At 36.2% G+C, this 17,219-nt stretch overlaps 1 protein-coding gene across 8 annotated transcripts in view; it reads right to left on the bottom strand.

Moving 5' to 3' along the window:
* Nucleotides 1-17,219, bottom strand: part of HEATR5A (HEAT repeat containing 5A) — an 86,229-nt gene that overhangs the window by 37,987 nt on the left and 31,023 nt on the right. For all 8 annotated transcript variants that reach the window (XM_065686411.1, XM_065686409.1, XM_065686414.1 and 5 more), the window contains exons 4-12: nt 16,822-17,033; nt 12,151-12,259; nt 11,507-11,656; nt 11,074-11,245; nt 8,506-8,666; nt 5,801-6,056; nt 4,573-4,728; nt 3,512-3,762; nt 234-345 (exon numbers count right to left, since the gene is read on the bottom strand). In XM_065686411.1, coding sequence (XP_065542483.1) covers nt 234-345; nt 3,512-3,762; nt 4,573-4,728; nt 5,801-6,056; nt 8,506-8,666; nt 11,074-11,245; nt 11,507-11,656; nt 12,151-12,259; nt 16,822-17,033 — 1,579 coding nt within the window. The remainder of the gene's footprint in view (nt 1-233; nt 346-3,511; nt 3,763-4,572; nt 4,729-5,800; nt 6,057-8,505; nt 8,667-11,073; nt 11,246-11,506; nt 11,657-12,150; nt 12,260-16,821; nt 17,034-17,219) is intronic.

The following is a 17,219-nucleotide window of genomic DNA, read 5'->3' as shown; positions in this document are numbered from 1 at the left end:
TCGCTCCCACTCACTCCCTGTTTTTCAGACTTTGCTACCAATGAACTAATAGCAAATTTAAAGGAAATAACACTTTTATTTAGAAAGATTTTCTAAATATTTCGATCAATATTTGGCAGGGGTTTAAAGTATTATTTTGCAGTGGTAAATTAAATGAAACATCCAAAGAGTTAAAGTCAGAGACAAAACACAGAACAGCTTGTAATTTAAGAAAAACTGTAGAAAGCTACTACCTAATGTCATGAGGGCAGCTATCAACAGCCATCCAGCCTGTGTTCGCTGCATTGAAATGCGACTGTTCTGGGAAGCAGAACACAACAAATCCTCTGCTACTGTCATGATTACCTTCAAAGTTAAAGACAAAAACAGAGCATGTTAGTAACTACCATATGTAATTTCAATACTATTCGCTGTGATACTTAATTCTATTTCAGTGTCCCAAAACTGAATGCTATCTTTCTCTCGTACTCTGGCAATAAACTTAGGCTCATGAAGTTGCAATGACTGACTTCAGTAGTAGTCTGGAATGGCTTCAAAAGTTTTGTGGGGTACTAGATAAGTTACCTTGCTGCTTCATCCCCTTTCTTTTATCAGCATTTCACTGACAGGTGATAGTTCTCGCAGAATTGCATTGCAAGTATAGAAGCATTCTGATACTTTATGTCACTATGTAGAAAAAGGATAGCATGAGACATACGAATTAGAGCTCAGAAGCAGCTGTGAGAGGGGTAACAATATTTTTCTCCTTATTTTATAATAAGGTCTATCATTATCTCTGTCAGTAATCAATAAATGCCCTGACTAAACAAGCAAGTTATAATAGTATAGTTAAAAAATAATCCTGCCTTAGCTTCTCTGCAGTAATTGCACATGCCTACTATTATGTGCTACATGCAAGGTGATAATCTGCACTCTTACTAAAGCACAAACTACCTAGAGTTTACAAGTAAGAACACGCACCGTGTCTATGGACAATTATGGCTACAAATGCTCAAAGCATTCTGCAACTGGTTTGCTTCAATCATGTTTCCCTTACACCAAAAAGTATTTCTTATATTCTGCATTATGTCTGGTCACCAAACCAAACTGCTTATAAATTAGTATTACAAGTAAGAAGAGTGATTATCAATATCATTAAAAGCCTCAGTTTAGACAACATCCTTCTTTTTTTTTTTTTTTTTTTTTTTTCACATTATAACTTATTTGGACAGTACAGACAACATCCTTCTAAAATTTATTTCCACACTTCTAAAACGTGTCATGAAAGTTTGTACATGAAAGTTTTCTTTATGAAAGTTTGAAATTTGTTCACTTCCAAACCTCAATATTCTGAAAATGTTAGTTTCCCCTGTTCCATAACGCTATCAGGTGGTTGCAAATGAAGAAATCTATTTATATAGATTCCTGACAGAGTTAAAATACTTGATTCTAAAGCAGAACCCTTGTTAAATTATACTACTGAAAATCACTAACAGCTTAGTATACTTAAATTACCTGTAAGACAAACATCCTAGAAAGGATTTTGTTTAATGATTTATGGGAACTTTTCTATGTACTAGGATAAATGTCTCATTTTTGAAGGATTTTCTTGAACTGTAAGCACTAGTACAGAATGCTAAGTACATACAAACCCACTAATTATTTTGTTTCCCTCAGTAGGCGCCTGCAACTCTAACTGCTCTCTCAAAGGAAAATACATTAATGTAACACAGCTTCTGTCCAGTACTTCACAGACAGTGAAATACTGTCTGTTCAGTATTTCACTACTGTCTACGTTTGATATTTCCTTTTCAAAACTGCTCTATTTAACACTGGTCTCTTTCAGCTCCCCAGAAGAGGAGCTAGCCTGGAATCTGGCAGTGTTCCTAGGAGAGAATGGGAAACGGCTTTTGTCAACTTCACTGTTATCCTCCCTGCCAGGTTAGCACAGAATAGCATTTCTCCCACACTTTTCCGTGCCCTCTCATACCTCCTCCTGACCCTATTTCATCCTATTATTTTCCTCTAAAAGAAATCTTTGTTAACAATTAAGTTTCTCTGTTAAATAGAATGGCACTTCTATATAACTGGGCAAATGATACTAATTTTGTTCTCTCCCCATGGTCTTTCATTAATCACAAGAAAACAATTTTGAAAGCTAAGAAAAACAGGGTTTTCAGGTGTTTGGCGTTTTTTTTTCTAACATTTATAAATAGTTTCTTCAGCAGCTGGGTCTTTAAATGTGGAGAACTGCAGCTAGCAACGTCTATTAAGGAGTGGCATGGAACTGTTAGTACTCAACAACAGGGAAAGGGTGGTTTGGAATCACTGCAAGTCACTACAAGGAACATTACTCCAAATGTACTAAAGCATTCCTTTCATCTTACAGTAGTGTAATAATAAACAACTTCACAATCCTTGAACAAAAGTGTGACACTTCTTCCCTAATGTCCACTGGCTCCAGAAAAGGTATATTCAGAACCAAGAACGCGTCTACATTATGCAGAGAATTAGCATGTACTGCTGACATTTATGTCGCGCTGTGGTGTTCCAACTGTGAGCATAACTCCATGGATGAAGTTCTCATTGAGATGGAAATAGCTTCTCCGGGTCTGTATTTCTACATTGGCATATCCCTAAAACTTCAGTGCACAGTATGTCCTATCTATGCTAGTGGAGAGACTGGATCTTGGAGAGACTGCAAGTTAGACTATGTTAATGCAAGAAACTGGTTGCTGTTAACTTCTGTAAAATTAAATGAAAGCATGTATCTGTTGGACTTGACTAAAGGTTTCTTTGGACTTGACCAAAGATTTTCAAGATAACACATAATTGATGCTATTGGTGTAAGCACTGACTAAACTGTACACTGGAGAGTCACTAATATGCCTGGGAAATATTAATTTTGCTTAATCTGTGGTTTGAATGGTTTTCCTTCTAGGAAACTTGTTTCCAACATCACAGCGTACAACAGTCCCTGTATATACGTTTAATCGTGTTTTTAAGTATAAATGATCTTTTCCTTTGGCAAAGTCTACTCCAAACTAGCCTTTTATCACTACTAACACTGCTTAAATGACAGATTTCTAATTCAAACCAACATCAAACTGGGCCAGAATTGCAGAAGGTTTGATCTTGCTGTAAATAATTTACTTTGAAGTTCTGAAAAATGTAACTCTACAGAATAAATGCCTTCTCCAGGTACACCTTTTCTTAGGCTGTTCAGTATCAGTCCTTACAGCTCCACAGAACTGACCTCTCTCCCAAAACAACAAACCTATCCCCCCAGCAAACTTCCTCATTAGAAAAACATAACAGTATGAGTGGTCATTAGTGACATTTCCTGATAAATTCAAAATCCTGACAAAAGCGAGAAAAACATTTGCTTATTTGACTTATGGTATGCTTCAAAATTACCTTCTTGAGGAAATAAAGTGTCTCACTAGTATACTACATTTGTCATACAGAATACATGCAAATAGTACTGTAAAAAAATAAAAAACTGACTGTAAATAAAGTATTCAGACCATACCTTCCCTTTTCCATGTGGAATTCCTAAAGGACAGTGTTTTACTGCACCTAGCAAAGCAGCAACCGCAAAACTGTAGCCGGTTACTGCTTCTGGGGAGGATTTCAATGTAGTAAGACGTTCAATGCAACGATCCAACAGTAGGGACACATAGGAGGGCAACGCTACTGCAATACAGCGCAAACACCAAGCTGCTGTGAGTCTAACTGAAATGCTGGGATGAAGAATGACAGAAATTACTGCTTCCAGAACTCCTGAAAAATAAAAAGCATTAACACACTTAAGAAACATGCAAGCAGATTGTGAAACAAGCAAAAATGTATACAAAGGACTGATGAACACACCACTATCCAGTGTCTGTAATTCTCTTTAAAAAGTACTACGGATTTTTATTGAAAGATATTTCTTATCAGGTTGAAATAGCCAAATACTTTTCAAAAAAGTTACCCTGAAAAGTAACATGAAGAAAACCTAACATATTAGACAGCTACACAAACATGCATAGACTATATCTGTAAGTATAATCAAGAAAGGAGATGTCCACTTGAACACATCCAGAATAAAAGCCGCTAAATAAAGGCAGATGAAGATACACAGCTCAAATGAACAGATTTACTGTAAACATTATGAAGTGTTGGGCTTCAACTACAACCATTAAGAGAGTTAAACTTGACATGGATTTTTTGTTTGTTTGTTTTAAATTAATGCACTATTGCAGGTCAGAGAAGATACAGAACTCCTTGGACAATACCTGAAGATTTCGTACAGCAGGAAAGCTTACCAACCCCTTTCTTGTTCTTTGCATCTTTTTTTGTGGGGTTGGTTTGTTGTTTTTTGTGGCTTTGTTAGTTAAGTGGAAGAAAACAGAAAAGGACAGAACTACTAAGGAGGTCCAGGTGAGAAGACTGCACACCAGAAGAAAGGTTGTGATGGTCAGTGCCACACAAAGGAACCCAGCAGATTTGAAAATATTGACTGTCTAGCCATAAGAAATCAGAGAAGATTGCAGTGAATAAATTAATGTATTTTGTACTCTGGTTCACAAAATAATTCAGGGGTTGTACCTGTACTGGAGTCTTGTAGTAATGGTGCTGCTGTAGTTCCCAAGCCATGAATGAGACTTCCAAGTTCCTGAAGTGCACACACAAGCACATGCTGACTTGCTGTTACATCTGTTGTACTAATTTTTGTTTCCAAGTTACTGTCACTCACTGCACCATCTGATAACACAATATAGGAAGATCCCCATGAAATCATTGCCAGAATGAAACAAACAGATCAGAACAAAGATTTTGCTATGATAAGTTGTTTATATTGCCAAACGAGCTTTTATCATTACCATTTTTGACCAAACTGTTCTCATAAAGTTTTACCTTCACTGAGACAAGCACATTTCTATTACTCACATGGATAGTGAAGTAACATCTGTGAGGGCAGGTGGGAAGCTAAAATGGAAAACTACCAAATTGTTTATCTTTGAGTGATAGGGAACAGCGGCCATTAAGGAGCATGCTATTCTCAGCCTCACTGAAGTGACTTGAAGAGCTCATGCTTTGATTTAACTTGCCATTTACTACATAGAGGGACAAAAAAGAAGGAAAGAGTGAAAGAGTGCAAGTAAGCAAGCGAGAAGGTGGGGTGGCAGGGAATAAAAAGAAAGGGAAAAATCTGGAGGGTTTGGAAAGTCATCTTTTGAGACACAAATAATTATGTCAGTTGAGACACTTAACATATAGATATTTAAATGGGATACAATAAGCAGCTGTATACCAGGGGATGACTGGTTATGCCCAGCATTCTCTTTCTTTTCTCCTATGCTGGGAGATGGGCAGCTTTTTTTTGGAAGCTGTATACAAGACTTTATCATGCAAGAGAGGTTTTCTCCAGGAGAAATGCTGATTTTGTCAAATCAGGAACAAATGCTTCTTTTTTGAACCATCAGCAGTGTCAGCTGCTCTGAACAAGGCGGCAGAATCTGGCTAGACATACATCGGCTTACAATACTGTCTGTATGTTATTACTGCATGTATTTATTATTTTATCTGTAACTGGTTAAAATGATATCACCAGGGAAGAGTGCTTTAAGAGACATGTACACATGTGAGTATACACACACAAACAAATAATCAGCTTAAGCTAAAAACAAAGCAGTCCATTAAAAGCCCTCTACATTATTATGGTAATAAATCAGTACTATACATTCTATTTCTGCAGTCTCTGGATTAGGAAATTAGACAATTACTTAAAAAGGAAAAACAGAGGCCCAAATGGATAATCTTGTTAGACCCATACCCACAACTTTCTTCAGTTTCCAGATGGCCTGACAAATCTCCTTGGCAGCTGCAATTTGAGCCTTTTCCCCAAGAAGGCCTCCTACTGTAGCTCGAAGGATAAATGAAACACAGCGGCGACTGCCGATAGCATCCATCTGACTATGAATAGCTTTAGGATGAGACTGAGACACAAGATACAGAGTATGGGAAAGGAAGGCAGAGAAGTTCCTTTCAAGCCATTGTGCTCCTAATGTAGAGACAAATACCACATATGCCTGGAAGAAATTTGAAAAGGAAACATAATTTAGAGCAATATCAGCCATAAAACCACTGCCAACTATACTGCATACATTTATTTTTTTTAATCTCTGCATATTGCCACAACTAAACCATCACTAAACTGAGATTACTTATACATTTACACATCCACCAATCCCATATATTCTCACTTTCAGGTAGCTGCAAATTTTGTTTTAGTCTATTTAAATTATGTAAATTACTACCAAAACTATACTAGCAATATTGTAGTCTGCTTTTACTGTAAGTTAATTCAAGCTGCTTGCCCATGTTATTTTATCCTAGAGTGTGAGAAATGGCAGTTTACCCTGCACAGGCACTTGTTATGTAAAACATTGTGTTTGGTCCCACCGAACAACAGCTTCCAGCTATTTAACATTCTGCACATGGAACTCAAATTCAATGTATGAATGCATTTTAAGAACTACTATGTTACAAAACTATAACCCATAACCCTGAGAGAATTTTGTTATTATAGGCTTTGAATTAGGGAATATTTGCAGCCCCCAAGCACTGTTCTTCATGTCAATGAATTTGTTTGCCTTACAGTGGAGGTACCATAAAAAGACTACATTTGTCACAACAAAGACAAAGAATGCAAAGCCACTTTACAAATCTAATCACAAGACCATTTATTTTGCTACATAATATGCTCCCTTACAAACGCTTTCCATGTGCACGTGCTGGATTTTTTAAATGGATAGATGTGTTACTGTCAAGAAAAGGGAATATAAAAAATGAGAATACGAAAATGAATGCACAAAATTCCTCATAAGAAACTCCACAACTTGTACCTGTATCAACAAACTTCTATATTTGCCTTATATATATACTTTGCCTCATGTCTAATATTAACAACAAAATTATTCACATAAAAGAAAGTGAAGTACTATAAATGGAGAAATTTACTATTAGATCCTGTTAGCATCTAATAGCTCGACAAATACTACTTAGACTTCATAATGTACCAGTACATTACCCTTGTTTCACAGATTTGAAAACTGAGGAATTTGACAGAATAAGTAAGACTTGCGAAGAGTCATACTGCCATGGCTACAGTTACAGCTATATCTTGAACCGGGCTTTGTCGCGAATAAATATAAATTCTTCTTCCATACGTAAGAAGTAAACTTCAGTGGTTTTCGTATTTTTTAATTTATAATAAGCTGCAATTCACATTGTAATTAGTACATTTTACAACTGCTAGTGTTTTCTACTCACAGGCACTGACATATGCACAATTTCTCAAGTTTTCCTTAAAGAAACACTGCACTATTTTAACTAGTTCTGGTAGAGTTAGAGTGTACTGTAGCACAGGTACTATTGTGTTAACTTAGAAATGCATGAAAATGAGACAACCTCCAAAAAGCAGTACAAATAGTCAAAACAGTGAACTATCTATTCCTGGAAAACTAATAAAACCACCATGTATACAGAACACCCTAGGAGTCTGGCATGCATTTACTAGGCAAATAGCTGTCAAGGTATTATTGTTCCCCAGCTTTTCTGTCTCTCTGCCAGAAGTTAATGCTTCCACCCAGCATGATCTGAGCATGGGAAACAATTTGTGAGCACCTTCTAGCTGTTTCAGAGCAAAGTCTGGCAGCTTCTATCAGTAACTGAGGCTAATGTACAGATTTTTTTGCACTGCAGAAGTTGAAGTGAACTGAAAAAGCCCCTTAACTGGAAAAGGGGATGTATCAAATAGCTGTGGGGACTGTAACATATTAAAATACTACAGCTGTTTGATATGTAAATGTTCATCATGACCTTTAGTTTTGATCCAGAGGTTTAACATTTGAGTATCTAGGTCTTACCATGTAAATGTTGTTTAAAATACTATTTCCAGAAAAAAAGTCAATCTGATATTATCTGAAAAATTTATCCTGCTTTTACCAGCATGCACTATATGGTCTGACTCCAGGCCTGCTCAGTTAACAAGATTCCATCCTCTAACTGGTCATCCAGGAAAACAGCAAAACAGATATTTGGGGTTTTCCCTACTAAATTCTGTTTCCCTTATTTTTCATGCACTTACTCAGAGCAAAACCATTCTTTCAGAACAGGACTGGGAATGTCCCTATATAGAAGGAAATTATTCCCTATGGAACTTCTCCCTTTCACTTTTAGACATAAGGTATTAAGTTTTAAATATTTGGAGAAAGTCCTTATTTATATCACTTGAAATTCTGATCACATGCAGCTTTCAGAAGTAATACATATTGAATTTTGAAAAATGCAAACTGTCAGGTAAACAATAAGCAACAACAGAATTTTTTTATTCTAGCATAGCTCAAGATGTAAATCCTTATTTTAAAGTACATACATTTCATCACGGATACAAAAAAGGATGAAATAAGAGATACGTGGAGAGCAAAGCAGCTATAGGAATTTTTAGCAAAAAATCATAACTAACGTAATCCAAACCTGAGTGACTCCAACTCTAACATCTCTGCTGACTGAACTGGTCCCTTTCAACATGTCGCCACTGGCTCGTAGAAATCCACAACTTCCACGCAGAAATCCAGTTCCCAGTAGCTCCATCGCTTCTTCCAAAGAGATTCTGCGGACGTTATGCCTGGTGGATGCTAAGAATAGATGGAAATATTTAGAGAAACAGCTCTGTACAGCTAGTTACATTTTTGAAGAAAAGTTTCAACTCTGTTTAAGAAAAAAAACAACTTGCACAAGTTCAGTACCACAGCCAAATCCAAACGCGGTTTGAACATAATTTTACGATAGAAATGAAGACATTCTGGGACTCAGTGTTCCAGCAAACCCAAATATTTTTTCAAGCTTTTCTGATTCAACTATCTTTAAATAGTTTAGGCCATCACCTAATACGTCTACATACGCTTACCCTTCCATCCAATCAAAACTCCCTTTGTAAAAAGGTCAGTATGGCCTATTCCTACCACCTAAGCTTCATGAAAGCCCTGACTAACTTATTCCAGCTTACCATCAAAGACAACCCTCTATTCCAAAGCAATTACCTTTCTGCTGTGCTTACCCAGATAAGGACACAGCTACAAGTTCTCTCAGAAAAAAAAGTATCTCACCTTAGTATTAAATTAGCCCTACAAAAGAATGAGAATAATAGTATATGTTTATGACCTTCTAGGAAAACTATTTATCATTATTTCCTAATATGTTGTTTTATTTCTTGTCAGAAACTTCATTTGAAATACATGCTGGGGCATGTGAGTGCAAACAGCATGACAACTGCACACTGTGCATACTAAGTGGCCTAAAATTTTCAGTGCATTTTTCATTCTCTTCCAAGTATTGAAATGGGAAAACGAATGAGAAGATTCGAGATAATCATGTCCAAAGAAAACCCCAAAACCCAAACACGTATCAGCAGGTTATTGAATACAATACAGAAACTTCAGAACTACACACTTCATGTCCTGTTTCCTCCAACTCTCCCCAAGCCCCTTCTAGCCCCACCTAGCTTATGTCTCACTTAGCTTTCTCTTCTTTTTAACTCAAAATAACTAAAATAAAAAAGTCAAACAGTTGACAAGCTTCTTATTTAACCTTATCTTAGCACTTTAAACTTTGTAAGCAATGTAGCCGTACTTCTGAAGAAAAGTATTGAGTCCATAAAGAGGCTCAGTATTTTTTATTTTTATTTTTTCTACTTTATTGGGAAGAGAAAAATACTGATTTTTTTCTGTAACATATTAATTCTCTCCAAAAGATTCTTACAAAGATACTTTAGAAATCAAGACTTCAGAGTCTTCGACGAAAACTCCCAGTCTCAAGAATTCTGAAATGCAGCAGCAAGTCCAGAGGAGGGCCACAGGGATGATCAGGGGGCTGGATCACCTCCCATATGAAGACAGCCTGAGCAAGTCAGGGCTGTTCAGCCTGGAGAAGAGATGGCTGCACGGATGCTTCATTAACAGCCTTCCAGTATCTGAAGGGGGCATACAAGGATGCTGGGGAGGGACTCTTCTTTAAAGACTGTAGTGATAGGACAAGGGGTAACGTGGTTAAACTTAAACAGAGGAAGTTTAGGTTAGATATAAGGAAGAAGTTCTTTACTGTGAGGGTGGTGAGGCACTGGAATGGGTTGCCCAAAGAAGCGGTAAGTGCTCCACCCCTGGCAGTGTTCAAGGGCAGGTAAGATGGAGTGTTGGGTGACATGGTGTTGTCTCGGTCTAGTGTGAGATGTCCCTGTCTGTGGCAGGCAGGTTCGAACTAGATGATCTTAAGGTCCTTTCCAACCCTAATTATTCTGTTGGGCTTAAAGACATGTAATGTTGTCATTTGCTGCTTATTGCACTGAAGGTCTTTTCTGATGCCATTAAAAGCAGAACAGTCTGAATCATACTTACAACAAGATGCAGGGTATTTTGCTTAGATTACAGTTAGATATTTAGCTTTGGGCTCCTAAGATTGGATCAGAAACACCCACTCTGAACGACACTGAAAATTGGAGTTAACTTTGTACCAAGATGCTTCATTTAGATCAAGTACTGTCTGTCAGCAGAAATTTATGTGGTCTGTTAAGCAAACAAAACTACACGCTCATTTCTGCTTCTTATCACATTTGTACTGCTACACAATCCAGATGTGGAAATTGATGATTGTGGAAAAACAGCCTGAAGATATCCTTAACTCCTTAGTTTAACAAAGAGACACTCTCTCAAGCTGTATTGTTTTCTAAGCTGTTTAATGCAATCTTGCCTTTAAATTCTTGAGGCTACTAATTTCTTTCAATACAATAAAAATCTTACAACAGAAAAAAAACAGTTTTACCAATTGTTTTACCTTGTTTATTATAAATGTTTATATGAGTTAACACAACAAACAACAACACCACCACCACTTCACAAGAAAAATATTACAAAACAGACCAAACCAGAGAGATGACCAGCCAGATGAAGCTTACATTGTGATTTTACTTCAGGCTTCAACAGAACTCGAGAGTTTATTATCATCTAACAGATTTTTACAGATGAAGAATCAGCAGAGCACAAACTTTACCTGTTGTCTGTTTAGATGTTAGAGCTCTAGCCAATACTGTGCCTAGAAGTTTTGAAACTGCTAATCGTACATCATAATTGGAACCTTCAAAGGATTTAAAACACAAGGTCACAACACTATCCAGGTCTGTACTCCACATAAATATTGCTTCATTCTGAAGTTCAAGAAGACACTAGACAAAAAAGTGAAATAAAAATGTTTTGACATGGAAAAGCACTCAGTAAAAGTTTTAGCTTGCTACATAATACACAAAGTTCTCCACAACAAAATAAGCATGTTGCTTCATACTAAAATAACTTGAGTTTTTGCTGCCAATGCAATCTCAGAGAAATAACAAAGCAAACAATGTATTCACTGCTGTGCTTGTAATCCATTAGACCAGAATTTTATTTAGGGAACTTACTTGATAAAAACCACTATTAAAGCACGTTACCTTTGCAGCAGCACAGCGGACTGCCATGGATCGATCTGTCAAACAGGATCGGGCAGCTTTGTAAATATCTCTATGACAGGGGATAGCAGCAGCTCCTAAGCCATTTAATATATTTTGTAAACTAAGCATGATCTCATAACGACCTTGAGACTGAAAAATTAAAAAGAGACATGTTAAAAGTTCTGCAACCTAAGCTCCTTGGAAATACAAAATGGCAGCTACTGAAATACGTAAACAAAGATTTGGGTCTTTCAAGCTTTTGGAGATAAGGAGGTAACTTGCTCTATAACTATAAGCAAGTGAAAACAGTAATTCTATTTTCTATTGGAAAGTACTAGCACTCAAAACATGAAGTACAAGCTGGAACAAAGATCTTCTTACTAATAAGGCAATTAGATTTTCTAGTTTATCAAGTTCTTTCATGAAATCAGATTGAGAAGAGCTATGATCCATCCTTTTACAGTCATAACCCATTAGCTCTCCAGTAATTCTTTGGAATTAAGACACTGATTTTTATCCTATGACTTTCCAAAATTTTTTCATACTTTGGTATCATGCACTTTTTCATATTCATTGGTCCAGCTACCAACAGTACACATCCTATTATCTTTCCAATCATTTTTTTAAACATGCTGTTCCAATACCTCTGCATTCTTCATTGCTTTAAGCACATTCCCAACGGTGTCAGTAAAACTGTTTCCCAAAATTCTTCCCAATTTTTTGTATAAATAGCCCAAGCATACCACCGCAGCACTAAAACAAAAGCAAATCCAAAGATGCGTGAAAATGGATGCAGTAATATATGAAAGGGGTTAGGATGACTAATGTAATCAGTGTGCAAACAACAAAATAACAAAACAGAATGTCCCAAAAATGTCAAGTGAATTATCAAAAGGAAAAAAAAAAAAAAGAAAAAAGGTCTGTGTGTGGCACACAGTCTAGGAGAAATGTAGATACAAGGGTTGGAAAAACAACTTGGACAATATAAGAATTCAGGTAATACAATCTTCCAATAAATTTTATGATAGGAATACAATTTGCATATCCACCTTTAAATCTTAACATTAATTTCTATCTAAGAAATTGAGCATGCCCTGCATCATACAGCCTATGGTATTGTGCTATGGCAGATGCTGCTAGAAGTAGCCAGGGACAGGTTTATTTATTACTCGATGGCCAATAGTAGACTGTAAATGATCTGGTAATTAAAATTCTGGCATTTATGTATAACAATATGCGATAAGGAAACACCTGGAAGGAAATAAAACCATAAGCCCATGTCCTTTTCACTACACACAATTCCGTATTTAGTTTCCAACTGAGAACTAGACTCCATGCTCACTGCCATATCCTTTAGCAAAAGCAAAAAATTACTGAATATTGATCAAATAAATAGCTGCTTAATTAAAGAATATTTTCCTTTTAATAATTAAGGAAAACCCTTGGGTTTTGTATTGACAGATCTAGAACTAAACTAATCAATTTTACGCATATAAGGAAAAAAGAAATTGTATCTTTAATCAGCTTCCAGCTCTTTGACCAGATCTTCTTAAACATGCAGTGACACTGCCCAGCACCTCATCCAACAAAGCAACACTTTACTTACTCCGCACCTGAATTCAGGTTTCACATAAAGAATTTTAAAACCACATACTGAACACATTCTTGATTAGAAAAAGGCAATTATTATTAACAGTAATTCCCTAAATGACAAAGCAAAGTAAAAGAAACAAAATTGGTGTTCTTTATCTCTTATCATACCAAAATCCTATTTTCATTAAAACAACATTTTTCATTATTACTTTTATCCAACTCAGTATACACCAACAAGTTTAGATTTTAATGCTGTTCATGGTGTGGCTGGGCATAAAATTACAAATGTTGCTAGTAAATCGACCATCTGACGGTCACAGATACTCTGCTTAATTAGCTTTAAAACTAAATAATGCTTATTTAACATCATAATCCAAATCCAGAATATTTAACAAACATCTACAGAAAAAAACCCAACAACCAAATCATAACGACCTTATTACATCATGGTATAATCTGCAAACACTCTTACATGGTTGGCTGTTCTGACCTGCTTAAGTGTTCCATGAAAAAGTCAGTCAGTGTTGAACAGTAATTTCTAGCAACAAAGTGGCAACATTTGTTGATGAGTAACATATAATCAACTAAAGATGAGATTCAAACTACTTTCACCTATCAATATTTAAGTTCCTATAAAAGTTAAAAGCATAGGACTTTAGGAAGCTCTTCTTATTGCCTTCTAGGATTTTACCATGCCTGTAGTTGTCCATTTGCTTTACCCCACAAATGTTTCTTCACTATGTCCAAACTGTATTGAGTCACTTTATCTGTCAAGTAACAAGCAACAGCCACAAGTATCTAAGGAAGCTTGTAAATTTAGGTTTTTGCAGGGAAAAGCCTCCCTGTCTGTGTTTTTCCCTCCTTGACTGCATAGCCCCATTTTGACATACAGCTCTCTATATAAAGATACATTTAAGTTGTTTTCTTTCAAATACTGCCTTAGCAATTGTACTTGGAGAGATACTAACAAAAATGCAGACCTAAAATACTTAAAACATGTGGCAGAACACCACTGATATCAGCTATTAAAGTTTGCTGACCAGCCAAATGCTTTCAAAATGCTTATGGTTTGAAAGCAACACTAGCAGATTTTTAAAAAAACTTTGTAATTTGAAGTAAAGTAAGAAGTTGCATCCACACTACACGATCTGTTTAAGTGATCTGGTATGTCATTCACATCACACTCAATTTTAGTAGATAAGCACCTATCTGTTTAAAATGCTTGCCTAAAACATTTAAGTTTTCCACCTCTGCAAAAAAAGAAAAATTATAATTTATGGGGTAAGAGAACAATTCGCTATAAACTGTATTTAAAGGAGTTTTCAGGTGAATCAACACATTGTGAACGACAGCTGAGTGTTGCTACCAGACAACATGGGCATGTATGTTGAATAAGGACAGATGGCGAAGACAGACAACACTTTAGTCATGATTTAAAAAAATAAAAAGAAGAAAAAAAAGCAGTCTTTCTTCACTGATCACCAAGTATTCACACTTGCCACCCAAGATGAAAGATCTTACTCAATAAAAAGTTCTGCAGTTCTGATTATTCTTCTATAGCCTGTTGTCTCAGACAGTATTATAAGAAATCCCATTTCCAAACCTTTTTTAAAGCAAACCGTATTTTACCGCTACCCTTTCCTCCACTTTCTCTCTTATTTCCTCTCTTCACTACTGCATACATACCCAGCAGGATTCTGAACTTCTCTGCCTTCTAACTCTGGGTATCTGCCATTTCTGTCTGTCTGCCATTTCTGCCTTGCTGCCAATGGACTCCATCATCCCTTTTTGCTACGCTGACATCCCACTTCCTCCAGTGTGGCACCTTGCAGCCAAAGCAATGAAGACTGGCAGAGTTCTGTTCCATACAACAACTCACCTATAACGTTATTGAAACTCACTGCTGAGAAGCTGGAAATAGCAGTAATTCATTTTGCAAGACTAAGACCTTTTATAGCAACCTTATTCTTAACTCATAAAGACTGCACAAGAGGTCAGTTGGAACAACAGGGAAACAAAAAAACATTGTGGTACTGGAAAATACAGCTGACTCCTTACAAAAATCTACTTTCAGGAAGCTTCACTTGGGTTGTCACAAAGAGGATTAGCATGTGAAGCAAAGGAGAAAGGCAGATTCTACTCTGCTTTGTAAACTGTATAATTAATGCACAATGATGCTTTACTATCTCTACCTTTATTTTCAGTTTTCTTCACTACAGTGAAAGATGTGCATTGTTTCAGGAATAAAGGTTATTCATAATATTTTGCACCTTAAGATATAGTTTCACATCCTGCAGTATCAGTGCACATTTCTCTGTTCTGTTGGCTATGCTTTAGGCATTTAGTTACAAACATTTCAGATGTTTCTAACTAACTATGCCCAGTTTCCCAGTTGGATTAACAGATGTGCTCAATAACTATATATTTGTACCTGGAGTTATGCTTGTACATTTCATTGCTCTTCTCAGCACTATTACTACCTTCTCTGTGTTTTTCTAACACCTGCCCTTATAACAGTGTTAGCTGTTGCTGTTAGTCTCTCTGGCCTGACTTTCAGTTGTCTGGCTGGAGATCACTAACTGTCTTGTACCTTTTTGGTTCCTTATGTACACATACAATATCTGAAACTACTATGTTCTTTATGTATTCTCTGGCAGTGAACTCAGATGCATCATGTCAGGTAAAGATTTTTTTTCGTTAACTAATGTTAATTAAGTTACATTTGAAAAGCTTTCTTCACCTTTTTTTAAATAATCAGTGCTTGTTTGATGTGCTGTAAAGCACGGTTTATTCAATATGGCAATGCATATTGCAGTCTCGTTCTGTCCCTTCACTGAATGAAAATATAAAGCATAAACTGGCCTCAGTTTACTCTATTACCTTAAAGCACACTATGGTCATTATAGCCGTGAGTGACAGCATTGAGTTTAGCATTCCTACATTCCTAAATAAATTAATTTAGCTTAGCTTTCAAATCACTCAAGGCATTTATTTCCAGTGGTTACAGTAAATAACAGCTAGTTAGGTATGTCAAATTTTGTTCTAACATATACAACCTGCACTGACTCCCATCAGCCACCAATCTGCCTCTGTTCAAAGCTTTAAAACTAATGTGATTTTAAAGTGTTTGAGTGCAATTGATTTCATGGTATTTTTATATAAATCATAACAAGAAACTTCTAAATAAGGAAGAAAAACATATTTTAAGCTTATTAAACTTTCAAGGGCAATTTACATTGTAAGGTATTTACCTGAATTTCGTCCCCCCAAACATGCAGCTGAACTTCTTACTCAGAACTTTCCAGTAAAGACACAGAAAGGAATATATAAAATGCTACCAAAGTACTTAATCACTCATAATTCTACCCCAAAGGCACCATATACTGAATGATTAAAATAAAATTGGTTTAATAGCTAGAGAGAAGGAAGCAATTTGAATTTGCCTTCAGATGAAGCCAGTTTCTCTTCTGTAATAGTCAAGTCTAAAAATTTTAGAGATGTAATACCAAAGAAAACATTACTTTTTGCAGCTGTGCAACACCCACAATAATGATTCTAACCAGGGAGGCTCCCAAATTCTACATGCAATATGACACAAAGCTCTACGGGATAGCAGGCAGAAATAAGGGAGCACACCCTCTCCTTCACTAACCTCTCACCACGTCAATCTGTCTCTCTTGCTATTACTGGATTTGAAGTTTGGGGTTAAAACAAATACTTACAGTTTTGTAGGCAGATAACTTGGTGAATCATCTTTACTCCGAATGAGTTCATTGCATTTGTCAATTGTTTGGTAAACAGAGAAAGTGTCTCCAGTGCTATAAAGTACAGCTAAATTCTTGGCAACAAGCCGTCTGGTAGGAGGTCCTGGTGAACTGTTTAATAAAGAAGTCAATTGCTCAACTAGTTTCTTCTGATTTTCCCTTATATCAGCCTGGAAATAAAGATTAGTAACCAGTTAAACTTCAGTTGAATTTAAAAGTTAAAGACAATTAATGCTGATTACCTTTCATTATTAGCATTCTGATAATGTGACATTCTTAGTTAAAAATGAACATTTTATTGCACTTTTCTACTTACAGAAAAGCCACCTCAAATATGTGAATACTTTATTATTCAT

Source organism: Lathamus discolor, chromosome 6 (assembly GCF_037157495.1).
Source record: "Lathamus discolor isolate bLatDis1 chromosome 6, bLatDis1.hap1, whole genome shotgun sequence".
Classification (NCBI taxonomy): Eukaryota; Metazoa; Chordata; class Aves; order Psittaciformes; family Psittacidae; genus Lathamus; species Lathamus discolor.
Note: the sequence above shows the minus strand (reverse complement) of the source record. Positions and strands in the feature narration are given on the sequence as shown.